Source organism: Buteo buteo, chromosome 12 (assembly GCF_964188355.1).
Source record: "Buteo buteo chromosome 12, bButBut1.hap1.1, whole genome shotgun sequence".
NCBI lineage: Eukaryota > Metazoa > Chordata > Aves > Accipitriformes > Accipitridae > Buteo > Buteo buteo.
Window position 1 is genome coordinate 43,353,326 of NC_134182.1, and position 12,822 is coordinate 43,366,147.

General features: G+C 59.1%; 1 protein-coding gene across 2 annotated transcripts in view; it reads right to left on the bottom strand.

The window, feature by feature from the left end:
* Nucleotides 1-159: 159 nt before the first annotated feature.
* Nucleotides 160-12,822, bottom strand: part of NUDCD3 (NudC domain containing 3) — a 32,831-nt gene continuing 20,168 nt past the window's right edge. Inside the window, exons 4-6 of one of the 2 annotated variants that reach the window (XM_075043797.1) lie at nucleotides 9,000-9,143; nucleotides 2,031-2,214; nucleotides 160-1,360 (exon numbers count right to left, since the gene is read on the bottom strand). In XM_075043797.1, coding sequence (XP_074899898.1) covers nucleotides 2,035-2,214; nucleotides 9,000-9,143 — 324 coding nt within the window. In that variant the 3' untranslated portion in view covers nucleotides 160-1,360; nucleotides 2,031-2,034. Of the gene's footprint in view, nucleotides 1,361-2,030; nucleotides 2,220-8,999; nucleotides 9,144-12,822 lie in introns of both variants that reach the window. The other variant, XM_075043795.1, reaches the window with a different exon arrangement.

Sequence of the window (12,822 nt, forward strand, 5' to 3'; positions counted from 1 at the left end):
CCCATCCCTGGGGCCCATGCTGGGGGGGCCACGTGCAGATGTCCCAAGGCATCCCCCTCGGGTGTCCCCCTCTCCAATCTTTAAACAGGGTGGGGTTGGGGGGTCGGTGCACAGGCATCCCCCCCAGGCGGTGGCACCGAATCACTCACAGGCCCGGTGCTCAAGAAATGTGTTTATTGCAAACCGAGGGGAGGGGGGGGGCAAGGTGATGGCCAGGGACCCCCAGCCCATGAGCCCCAGGGAAGGGCCCAGTGGGAAGCTGCAAGAGCTGGGCTGGGCCTGGGGGGGGGGCAGGGCTCCCACATCCCCCCTCCCGGGCCTGACCCATGCCAGGGAAGCCCAGACGTTTCTGGGGCTACTGCCCACTGGTATGGGGGGGCTGGCGGCCATCAGGGCTGGCCTGTAGCCCCCTGCCAGGGAACCCCCCTGCCATGGTGTTGTGGGTGACAGCCCCACTGCTCCCTGCCAAGCCCCCCAAGGAAGGGGGAAGCAAACCCCGGGGACTGGCTGGGGTCTCTGCCCGCCACTGAGGGGGTGCGCCCACCCCGGGACTCCCTCTGGCAATGGGCTGCTGGGGGGGGTGAACCGGGGAGAAACCCCCCATGGCACTGGATGGGGCCCTCTGGCTGGGCAGGGGGCAGGGGCAGCACAGCACCCGTGGGAGACCCCCGGAGTAGGACCCAGCGAGGGGAGTTGGGGGTGCCAGGCAGGCAGGGCAGCAGGCAGGGCAGTAGACAGGGTGCGGGCAGGGGCAGGGTCTCTCCCCATGTGCCCCCCCACCATCCCCGCTGCCCGTACCCGGAGCTGCGGAGAGCAAAGCTCCGCCTGTGAGGGGCAAAGCTGCCCTGTGCCAGGGCAGGGAGGGATCTGCACCCCCAGAAGCCCAAAAAGAAGCATCTTCAGCCACCAGAAATAATAATTATGTCACCCAGCGAGCTCCGTCTATTCCGGAAAAATAACAGAGCCGTCGCCAGTGCGAGGCGAGGAGAGAAGGGTCCCAGCCGCTCAGGTTGCCTTGGTGACGGGACGTAAATCTGCATTCGCCAGGTTTCCCCGCACGCACATCAAACCGCCGAGGCCGGTGCTGGTGCCGGTGCTGGTGCCGGGTGGTGAAGGCAGTGGAAGGGTGCTGGCAGCGTGTATCATCGAGTGGGTTACGGGCGCCAGCATTGGGTGCGAGGGTCTGGGGTGGGCGTCTGGGTGGGTTTCTTCTCTCCCCGCTTCGTTTCTCGGCCATTTTTCGCCGCTGTCAAAACTGCACAGCACCAGGGGAGATGTTGAACATGGAGGGGTCAAACTTCTGGCCGCGGAAGGGGGAGCCCTCGGTGTCCCAGCCCTTCTTCAGCATCTCATGCACCTTCTGCAAAGAGGCCACAGGCTCCCGTCAGGCCCGGGTTGAGCCCACACCTCTGCCCGTGCCCCTCGCCCTCCCCGCCACCCTAGATGAAGGAACGGGCTCATCCCACAGGTGTCAGGGCTGCATGCCCACCCGATGCATCGAAGAGAGTTGTGGGGCTCAGCAACAGCACCCCTCTGCCCTGGGTGACAGCAGCAGCGATGTCCAAGGGCGCACAACCACCTCCGTGCTTCACCCGCCCTCCTGTCCTCTGCCCAGGAAAGGGCAGATGGCACACGGGGACAGGAAGGAGCGATGGGCAACAAAAAGCAGCTCCTTGGTCGGGCTGAACCCAGACCCACGTGGGTTCATCCCAGAGTGGAGGCAGCGGGGAGACGGTGGGGCTGGCTCCGGAGGGAGGCACACGGATGTGGGGCCCAACAGCGGTGCAGGGGGGGTCCAGGCTCACAGGCATTTGCCAAGGTGCCGGGAAGGGGAAGATGGTGCAGGCAAAAGACAGGGACTGGCAGAACCTCATGCCCCCAAAATGAAGATGTGGGGGGGACGCTGTGTGAGGAGGAGCTCTGAGATAGAGCAGAGCCATGGAGCTGCCCCACGCTGCACCCTTTTACTGGAGACGGGACCCACAGAGGAGCCAGAGGGCATGTGGCAGCGCAGGGTGGCCGGCACCTACCAGCTCATGGCTCTGGGGCTTGCCCTGCAGCTTCTGGTGGTAGTCGAAGGTGAGGCGGTCCAGCACGGCATGCTCCTCCTCGTCCACCGTGGCCATGGAGCGCTCCTTGTTGATCTTGTCGATGTCGATCTGCTCCTCGCCCTCCAGGATGGCGTTCCACCAGTACTCGTCCCCTTTGTTCAGGCTGATCTGGGGACGAGGTGCAAGTCAGAGGAGAGCGGGGAGAGGAGCCCCTGTCCTGCCCCTGGAATGTGTTACCCCCCACCCACCCCACACCCCTGTGGCAGCGATGCCGTGAGCTCGGCCGTGCCCGTGCATCGCTCCGCAGCGCTGCTGGGGCTTGCCCATGAGCGGAGGTCCCACCTGCCACCAATCGAGCCCCAGGTCCCCCCCCCATGGCTGGCAGAGAGGGCCAAACCCTTGTCCCTCCCTCTCTTGGTGGTCCAAGGTCTTTGCACAACTCCGCCATGGCCCTTCACAGCCCCAGCTCAGGCCTCTGGGCTGGATGGCACAGCTGAAATCTTGGACCACGTCACGGCTCGAGGCCAGGACGGGTGTCCTCCGCAGGGGCCTCGGCCGCAGGCAATGCCAGCCCGGGGCCACATAGCTGAAACACAGTATGGGGCCCAGAGAGCTGGGCCGGCTCGTCTGCAGCCACCCAGGAGTCAAGAGGGTGGGACCTGTCAGATGAAGAGGCCCTAGCCTGGTAGAGCCCGGGGCCAGGGCTCCCAGCATCGCAGCGCTGTGATTTTGTGTTTCACTAACCCAGAAGGAGCCTTTGCCTCGGCTCTCCCAGGGGCTCGCTCCGTGGGTGGGAGCATGGGCAGCAAAGGAGGCAAAAATGTTGCCCGCCGCTCTGTGCCGCCTCTGCTCACCACCAGCACCTGCCTCCCATGGCACCGTGGCTCGTCAGCCAGCCCCAGAGGGATGGGTGGAGGAGAGGGGACATCCCCTCGCCTCCAGCCAACATCCTCGCTGGCAAAAGCTGCTGGCTGTAGCTGTGGGCCTCGCCGATGCAAGAGCAGCGCCTTGCATGGAGCCGGACGGCTGGAGGAGCTGTGCCGGGTGGCAGCGAGTGCCAGCATGACTGCGGGGCATCCCAAAATGGGAACCCCGACTTGCTTTTTTTGTTTGCCAGGAGGGGTGGGGCTTCTTTCTCCTGTATTATTTTAGCAATAATCCCAGCAGCAAGGAAGATTTATGGTGTTCGTCGTCCTCTCTGCAAAATCATCAATAAAGGCAGACAATACAATTTACTCAAACCTCCCTGGAAGCTCAACAGCTCTGGAGGGGAAAACACAGGCAGCCATTAAAGTTACAGAGCTGGGTGTCTCTCTGCGGTGCAAAGAAAAGGAACCAATTAATACAGGAGGGGGTGGCTGGGGCTTAATCCTTCTGGGAGAGCAGAGCCAGTAAAATATTCCAGCTCGGGGAAGGCATTAGTTTTTCCAGCTAGACAGGCGTGCTCGTTCTCCTCTTAATTGCACAGTTCCACTTTCGAGGGGAGGAAGAGCTGCTGAGGGTTCGCTTGTGGGCTTCCCAACCCTGGGTGGGCAGATGGGGGAACGGCAAGCTCCCCTGGGAACATCGTGCCCTCAGCGGGCAAGATGAGCTGTGGGTCAGCAGGCCCGGCCAGCCCAAGGCTCTGGCAGGAGCACCCTCCAGGCTTGCTGCTGCTCCTCCAGGTTTGAAACAAGAGGAATGTCCCCACAGTGTCACTGGTGAGGTGTGAGCTTCCCCGACGATGGCTTTAGTGTGAGGTGTGCTCTCAGGGCATCGCTGCCGAGCGCGTACGGCAAGGGCCCGCTTGGTATGTCCTCACCGGAGCCAGGCTGGCAGCAGAGGGATGAACCGACGCCTGAGGACTTTGTGGTTTATCAGGCATCACCCCACCTCCATCCCAGAGCACCAGGGGAAGGAAAACCCATCCCCTCTACCTTCCCTACCAAATCCCCTTCTTCCCCCGGCACCCCACCACTGTCTCTTACTACCTGCAGACCCCAAGGAACCCCGATGGAGCCAGGGACCAAGTGGGAAACATCCATGAGACCTGAATCCCCCTCATCCACAGACCACCCCCGGCGAAAGACAGCGCAGCTGCCTCCGTGAGCGCCAGCCCGGGGATCCTTTCCTCCTCCCCGCCTCATGCGTGGCCCTCGCTTTATTTACCGCATACTGTTTCCCACCCTGCTGGGAAGACAGAATTATTCATTTCCTCGCCAGCTTTTCTGCGGTGCGCATCACTACAGCGCTGAGTGCTTTGCAAACAATAATTAATTAACCTCTGCAGCTCGCCTTGTGCGCACAGGGGAATTCGCTCATCCCCCTTTATTCCAGGGGGAGAGACACAAAAGTGGAACTCGGTCCAAGGCAGGAGCCCCACTTTCCAACACGAGCCTCTGAAATGCCCACGGGCCAGGGCGAAGCTTTCGCTGTCACCCTGAGTTTGGGGTTTTGTGGTTCGAAGTGGTGCTGGAGCACTCGCCACGGACAGGTCTGACCTCCAGGATGGGGAGCATGGGCTCAGGCTGATTCTCGGACACGTTTCTGCCAACAGTCTCCATTGATTCAGCCCAGCACTCAGCTGGGCACCAGGGCTACGAGAGCTTGTGGTGATGGGGACGTGGGCTGGAGCCTCACCGAGCGCTTGGGTGCAAGCAGGTCGACGTAAGGGAGAGCCGAGAGACCACAGCAGCTCTCTGGGCTCAGCCCAAGCAGGGTGATAGCCTGCAAGTGCCAGCCCTCACCCACTCACCCACGGAGGAAGGCTCCAGCGCTCGACCGACAGCACCATGCAAGGCTGCACGTTTCCTCATGGAGTGCTCCAGAAACCCCACGGGGCTCCAGGAGGGAGCAGGGCTTTTTTCACAAGGACAAATCTCAACCTGATTATGTTTCACGCTTCAAGACAAGGCAAAAGCTTTGCCCGAGCTTGAAGCTGCCGCTACAAGTTTCTCAGCCGACAGCTCACCCCGAACCTCCAGGGTCATAGAATTGCTGGTGGCCGTTTGCCAGAGGAAGGATCGGGTCCCTGAAGCGTGCCTGGGCTCTCAGTCAGACTTTGGCTCTGCTTTTTAGGCTGGGGGGTCCCAAAGGGCCCTCTGGGCTGTAGGGAGACCCTTCATCCCCAGCCGAAAGGGGTAAAAGCCCAGCTGAGCCTTTTGGGGGTCACAGGGAGGCAGGAACAGCCTCTGCAACAGCGGCCTGAGGAGAGGGAGGCTTGCAGGGGGGACATCCTTGCTGCTGTATCCGAAGCTGGTAGTGTCCTCATGCCGCAGCGCTCACGTTCCCAAAGCTGGTGTCTGAGACGTGAGCTGTCAGCCACAAGGGGAAAGGGCTGTTCCCACGCTGGCGCACACAGCAAGGCACAGGAGCCGGGCGAGGATAGATCGTAAGGAGGATCGCTGCAGGCGGAGATGGGCACGCAGTGGGGATGGGACACTCGGCAGGCACGTCTGTGGCCAGGAGGGATCCTCCAGTAGCACACGAAGAGGGTGACAGGCATCATCTGCATGGACGTGGTGTCATGTCACACCTTCACGCCCTGCCGGGAAGGTCACAACCCTTCGTCACCGGTGCTGGGCTTTGTCATAGCACGAGGTTTCTTCCCTGATTCTAAATACCTTGTCAGAGCTGGAGAGATGCTGCCAAGGGATAAAAGTAGGTCTTGGAAACACAACCTCTCATCACCTGCTTTCCTTCTGGAACAATAGCAGCCATCGCCCCAAAAGTCAGCAGGAGATGTTTAGGGGTTACGGAGGAGGCAGCAGGCAATGTCGGGAGGGCAGGGTGCCGGGAGGGCACCACAGATTATTATTAACTTGGCCTCACGGCTCCTGAGATGACAAGCTGAAGGCTGCAATAGCTGTTCAAGGCAGGACTTGGTGACAAAAGCCCAAGCATGGATAACAAATGCCGGAGAGGAGGAGAAAAAGAGAGGGAACGGGGAAAAAAATCCTCAACAACGAAAATAATCCCAAAATGTGTTGTGCACAACACCCAGCAGAGATTTCTAAAAACAGCTCACGCGAAGTTATTTTAATCTCACTTTTGACAAGCGAGCGGGTGTGAGAGAGAAGGGAGAGCACAGGGATTATACCCGGGACTGGGGCTTCAGTGCAGCACCGCAGGCAGGGACATGAGCCTGGGACACCAGAGCCCCCAACGTGTGTTGTGGGCATCGGCAGAGCGCTCCGCTTCGAAATGATGCCCGCTGGGCTTCTGCGCAGCCGGGCTGTCGTACAAACCGCAAGCGTGCCAAAGGACAAGATGGGAAACACGTTGGTGCTCAGCCCAGGCGCCGGCAGGGAGAACCTCACGGAGCAGGAGGGGAAAGGCAGAGCGGTCTCTGAGCGCTGGAAAGAGGGGAGCACTGGGGCTGCTGGCGAGCGGGCAGACGTGCGGCGAGAAGGAGAAATTGGTAGGAACACCAGACAGGGTGGGGAAAGCAGCACTGGGGTGCGTTATAAGGCAAATTAACCTTCTTAGAATAAGAGCTGGGGGGGAGAAGGGAGGCCAGTTAATGAGAGCCTGTGAATGGCCATCCCAGAAGCATGGGGCAGGGGAAGCTGAGGAGGTGAAAGGCAGCTGTAACGGCAGCCCCGAGAGCACAGGGATCTCGACGATCCTTGACGCGTCCTGCAAGAGCCGACGGGACTCAACAGCCTCTCTGCACAGAACTAGGACTTTCCCAGTTGGACAAGACCAAACAGGAGAGATTTCACCTTCTTGGCGCATGGATCAAGATCCGCCCACAGGGATTGCCTCAACTCACAGACCACAAAAACATGTGCATGCACAGGTTTTTCTCTGGACAGAGTCGCCGAGGTGCCCCAAGCGGTAACCAAGGCGGCCAGGATCTCCTCGGATGACTCCTGCACTGGCACTAGGTGAGTTTAGTTTCGGCTGCATCTCCACCCTGCCAGGGGACACCGTCCCCTGGGTCCCGGGGAAGGAAGCCACGTGGCACCTTGTGGCACCTTGCAGGACAAAGACATTCCCGACCGCCGCATTCGGAGTTCACAGGGAGCTGCGCAACATGTGGACGCACAAACTCGGGTACAGAAAGGGCCCGTACGCCCCGTCAGCCCTCCAACCAAACCCAAACGGCTCCTGTCCAGTCTCTTCCTTGGCGCTGAACAAAGCAATTCATTAACACATGGCTGTTTGTCTCCTGATGAATGAATCGGGAGGAGTCACAAACCACTTTTGGCTACTCTGCGCACGGAAAAAGGAGATGCTCCCGGGCAAGAATTACTCACTCTGCTCCAGTTACCTTACAATTCTTCAAGCGAAATTTCATCCCACCATCAATATGTTGGCAGCCAGCTGGAGATCCTCACAACCCCGCGCTCGTGCTAATTCAAGGCAAGACCCAGCTCTAGGGTTGGAGGTAATGGGACCGCTCCCCACACTGCCCGCGGCCGCTCCAGAAGGCCCCAAGTCTCGCTCCACCCGCGCGCCGTTTCCATCCTCCTCCGGCACCGGGTATTTAACAAACATTGCCTCCCTTGCTGATCCTGGGAACACCCACCAGGGACTCACATCCGCGCTGTGGAGCAGCCACCCGTTGGGCCACCTCCTCTTGAATGGGTTTACTCCTTCCCAGGGTTGTTCCTCTTCCCAGATCAGCTAATTTTCAAGAAGCTTAAGAACATTTGAAAAATGCAGGTTAATGACGCCACCGCCTCCTTTTTCACATCCTTTCAATGGCCTAACAGAGTCAGAGAAGCTCCTCTCTCTTGCAGGGACCTCACCCTTTTGGTACCACTCTGTCATCCCGGGGTACATCCATACACATCTGCGGTGGCCAGGCAGCACCCGCGCAGCCCCCCCCCACACCACCCTCAGCACTGCTACCTCTGGCAGCACATTCCCACTTGACTTCCCGCTGCGAGGGCTTGGCTTTGGGTGCCTGTCTGCTGCCACCCTTGTGACATGGGGTGGAAGGCTTGAAGCCCGTTCCCTCCCTTGCAGGGACAGTGCTGCCTGCACAGGGTCGGGAACTGCCTCACCTGCCTGACCCAGGCAGCTGGCATCCCCTCCTGGGGCTCATGACAGCCTTGAGACTCCTGAAACTCTTCTGGGAAAGCCTCTGGATGGAAAAGGAGAGGGCAAAGATGGCCACAGGTGGCAAAACCCCACTGCCAGCACAATCCTGGCCCCAAAACTCACCCAGGAGTTTGGCAACCATTTGACACTCGAGATCTCAGGCTGATGGGCAGCAACACAACCCCTAGGACAGCTTCAGCTGTAGACACAGCCCTGGGACAGCAGAATTCACACTCTCAGCCTGGACATTTGGAGCACACCAGAAAGGAGTCATGAGGCTGGGAACACACTGCTGGGCATCAACAGCCCCCAAACCACCTCGACAGGGAAGATTTGTGGTACAGAGGTGGCAGGCACACAGCAAGCCACGGTGCCTCCTGAAGGCAAACACAGAAGTAGCCACAGCGACAAATTCAAACAGGATAAGTAAGAAACCCAAGGCAGGACAGAAACGAATGGCAGGGAACAGGCATCTGCCGGGATGCTGGGGAAGGACCGGGGCCAGGAGAGTCAGAGCGCAAAGCCAGCAAGGACAACTGCACAGCACTGGCACCACAGTGCAGTGCCATGGCCTCTCTCTGCTGGCAGACCCTGCGTGCCGGGATCAGGAGACAGTGACCATCTCTAGATAACAGATGTGCTCCCACCACCGCAGGCTGGAGCTTGGGGACCCTCCTTGCCCAACCCGGTGGATGTGTTGCTCTGCCAGCACCCCGTTGCCGCTCACCCCAACGGGCAGCTCAGGGGCTGAAGGCAGGGCACAGCACACAGGCAAGGGCAAAGTGAGATGGACATTGGATGGGGAAAGCCAGATGGGCAGATCTGGCTCAAACTTCCAGCTGCTCCAGTTTTCCAGGTCAAGCCCAGCGGAGCTGCAAGCCAAGGTGCGGAGACACAGCTGACGCGGACCACCCTTACCAAAACACACTTCCCTGGCTCCAGGCTCCAGAGGGAACTCTCTGTGTTGATCTTGTGGGTGAGTTTCCCTTCCATGAGGACGCGCTGGCTGCTCCCTTCCAGCACCGCTACGCGAATTGCGCTGCTGCTGATATCCACAGAGACCTGGAAACACAGAGAGAGAAAATAATCAGGAAGATTCCTGCTTGACCTCTTGCTGTGCTAGTTGGGGTGTGGGGTCAAGTGCACTCGCTGGGGATGAAAGAGAGAGAAGAGCTTTCAGACCTGCATGTAGCAGGAGGGTAGGAATCCCGCTGTCATTTCAGAGCAAATAACAACAGCTCGGAGGAGAAAGGAAACCTCTCTAGGCAATTAAAGGCAGCAGGGCCCAGCAGATGGAACCCTAGAAGGATTCGAGGCAACTGGTTCTGCCACTGCAACTGCCCCGTGCCTCAGTTTCCCCACAGAGAAAACCAGCAATGCTACAGGCCTCCTCCATACAGCGCTCAAAGGTTGGACGCCCATTTGCTGCGACCGAGCTCTTTAGGAGCACAGTGGGTGCCTGGCCAACACCACGATGAGCTGGGCATGGGTGTGTGTCTTCCTGGGGGCTAAGCGCTTCCCTACCGAGCAGAAGCAATTTGGGGATTTCTACAGTAGGAAGGGCTGCAGCGGCTCATCCGCCCTTCTGCTGCACCGCACCAAAAGCACACTCCTTGGCTCCATTTCTGCCGCCAGAGCCAGTGCTGGGCTCAGCCCAGGCCTCCCGTCGGGCATGCGAGGAGGGGCTGCGTGCAGGAGGGACGCTGCAGCACAGCTCCCCTTCTCCCCACCACGGGGGTGAGGGGACCAGGCAGCTCTGTCCCCAGGAACAGGGTCAGCTCCCACCTGCAGCAGCCATATGGGGAACCCTGCTCTGACCTGCCGTGGAGGTGACATGGCTCTCCCCCAGGGAGACAGAGGCAGACTGCTACTTTGCTGCATGACATGCAGTACCCTCGGTCTCCGGAGAGACCATATGCTCTCTCCTTTCCCCTTCAGCCCTCAGCTTCCACCAGCAGAGAGCCCAAGCCAGGCTGGGGGGACTAAGGGAGGACCTATCTGGGAAGGGGCAGGTTTGTGGCCCCCAACACTGCCCTGTCTCTGGCCTGAAAGGAGGAGACTGCAGTGAGATTTGCCTGCATTCTCTCCCAGAGTTCCCCCAGATCTTCCTCCCGCTCTGCAGATCTCATTTGAAATGTTATTACATTATCCATTACCTAGGAGATTTCCAGTGGCTCACTAGCTCCACGCAGGCAACAGACAGGCAAAGCTCCTCCAGCCGGGGAGGGCACCACCAATGCATCTGATTGATGCCACCCAGATAAAGCCCCCAAACCTGCTGTGTGTGAAAGGGAGCTGCCAGGGCTTCGACAGGAGTGGAGGAGGCCCAGCACACACAGCACAGGGTGACACCAGGACTGAGCTCTGATGCCAGCAGCTGGGAGCAGGACCATGGTTGCAGGGGATCGGGGAAGGGATGCAAGCTCCGGCTCTGCCAGACGGGAGAGGACAACTGGCTTTCACCCAGCACGTGGCTGCAGACAGCCTCTGCGAAAGCAGCTCCTCCTGGATGGGAAACATCTCCAGAGAGGCTGCAGCATGGACCAGCTTCCTCCAGCCCAGGGCTGAGACCTCATGGCAGGGATGAGGTGCGGGGATGAGGCTCTGCTCTCCACCACCACCAACTGCCCTGGGCCCTGGGCATAAGTACAGGGTGGCTGATGTTAGGGTCTCAGCATGGCACAAGGCCTGCCCAGAAAGGGTCAAGGGGAAAAAAGCAAGGTGACCCCCAAGTCACCTTCTGCGGGGGCTTTTCTGGGGCATGGAGGGCCAGGGAGGCTGGAGATACGGAAGGCACAGACACAGCATCGCAGCTGTGGTATCCATGGGGACAGAAGCAATCAAATGTGAGAGGGGTTTTACTCCAAGGTGGCTGCACAAGACAGCTGGTGGGGCTGAGGGACATCTTCGAGGCGGCTCTGGGACCAGCAGGGCATTAGGAGAGGGAGCGGAGAAACCCAAATGGAAGAAGAGATCCAAACCAGGCAGCCTTAACCCAGCCATTTCGCTACACAACCAGCCAGCGCGAGAAGCGATCACAACACCCGCTTCTACCTGCAGCCAACAAAAAGGTCCTCTTGGCACGCCAGCCCACCAGGAGTGGTGACAGGGGACAGGAGCAAAGCATGCACTGCTGGAGAGCCTTGATCCCACTTGAGCGGAGAGAAATGTCCAAGAGGACTCATGTATGCATGTGGTAGTGCCTTGTGAACACAGGGTTTGGTGCACGTGGGCAGTGGCTCCTTTTCAGGTGCCTTGGTGGAAAAACCGTCTCTGCTCACCATCCCCACTCCACCCAGGAAGGTGGCTGGGCTCTCCAAGGGGCTGCCCTACCTCCCTCCGCACCCTGCCACCTGAACCATTCTGCCATGCTGCGCGCAGGGCATGCACGGCTGGCAAAACCGGGGTTTGCCAGAACAGGCATGGACAGCCCACACCTGACCCCAAGCAGCGGCTGGGGGGAAGCCAAGGGTGATCCTGTGAGAAACACGCTGCCCTGGCAGCGCAGCCATGAGCTGGGGAACCCCAAGGGCTCCAAGGCTGCTCGTCCCCCACCACGTGCTCCCCACAAGTACCTCTGCCCCCAAAAATGCCTGGCTTTCCTGGCACTCATGAGGAAACCTAGATCTCGGCTCTCTGCCGTGGCTTTCCACCACAGTAACTTCTGTGCACACTAAAACGCCCACACCCGCCCACGCAAATCAAACAAGCAAACACAAACCTATGAAGGAATCTAGCTCGTCTCCTCTGAGCCAGGCAAAAAGAGAGGCTTGTTGTCATTATCTCTATTTAAGTGCTCGGGAAGTGCTCAGATGCATGGGCCCCTGTTGTGCCTGTAAGTACATCAGAGAGGTGGAGACCACAGAGGAAGATGCTCCCACCTACCCCATTGCCCATTCCTGCTCCACGGACACTTTTTTGGAGCTCCATACAAGGAAACCTTAAGCTCGCCCGAGAGAAAATGTGCCATAGCAACAGCCTGAATCCAAAAAAGTGTCATAAGGAAGATTTTGAGCAGCATTAGAGCTGGGCGCGCTCTGAGCCCAGGGACCAAACAGGGGAGATTTTTAATCTCGCCTTGGCAGGCAGCAGCCAAAAACCTGATAATTTTTTTAAAAGATGAAGCTGTGTGGTGAATGTAGGGGAACGCTTCTCTTTTGCAGGAACCCATCAACAACACATCCGAAGTCCATCGAGCTTTAAAATGGCTCTGAACCATCCTGCTTTGGCCTGTGACCCAGTCTGTCTGCTTCCAGTCCCCTGAGGCTGGAAGAGATTTAAAGAATCACTCTAAAATGAAAAGTTGGCTGCCAAGAGGAGCCCCAAGAGGGATGTATGAACCAAATACCAGGAGATGCCTTGCAAGGATGAGGAAAGTCCAACATCTGAACAATCGATTGCCCCGAGAGGGCAGTGTAGGCAGAAACTGGGGCCAGGGCAGGCAGAGCCACACCACAGGCAACTGCGTGGGAAGGAGCTGCCTGATAATCACCCCCACTGACACACAGGGGCTCTTCCGCAGTGACAGCATAGCCTCAAGTCGGGGGAAAGGTCCCATCCCAGCTCCTCCGAGCAGGGCCCCCACACCTCTGGGTGGCAAAGGATGGGGCAGACAAAGCCTGGTATGCTTTTTTTTGGCAAGGACACAACTCCCCTGGCACAAAAGGCACTTCCCTGGGCAGGGAGAGCCATTGTGACCGCAATACAATGCAGAGGGATGGAACACCCGCCTGGACGCCCT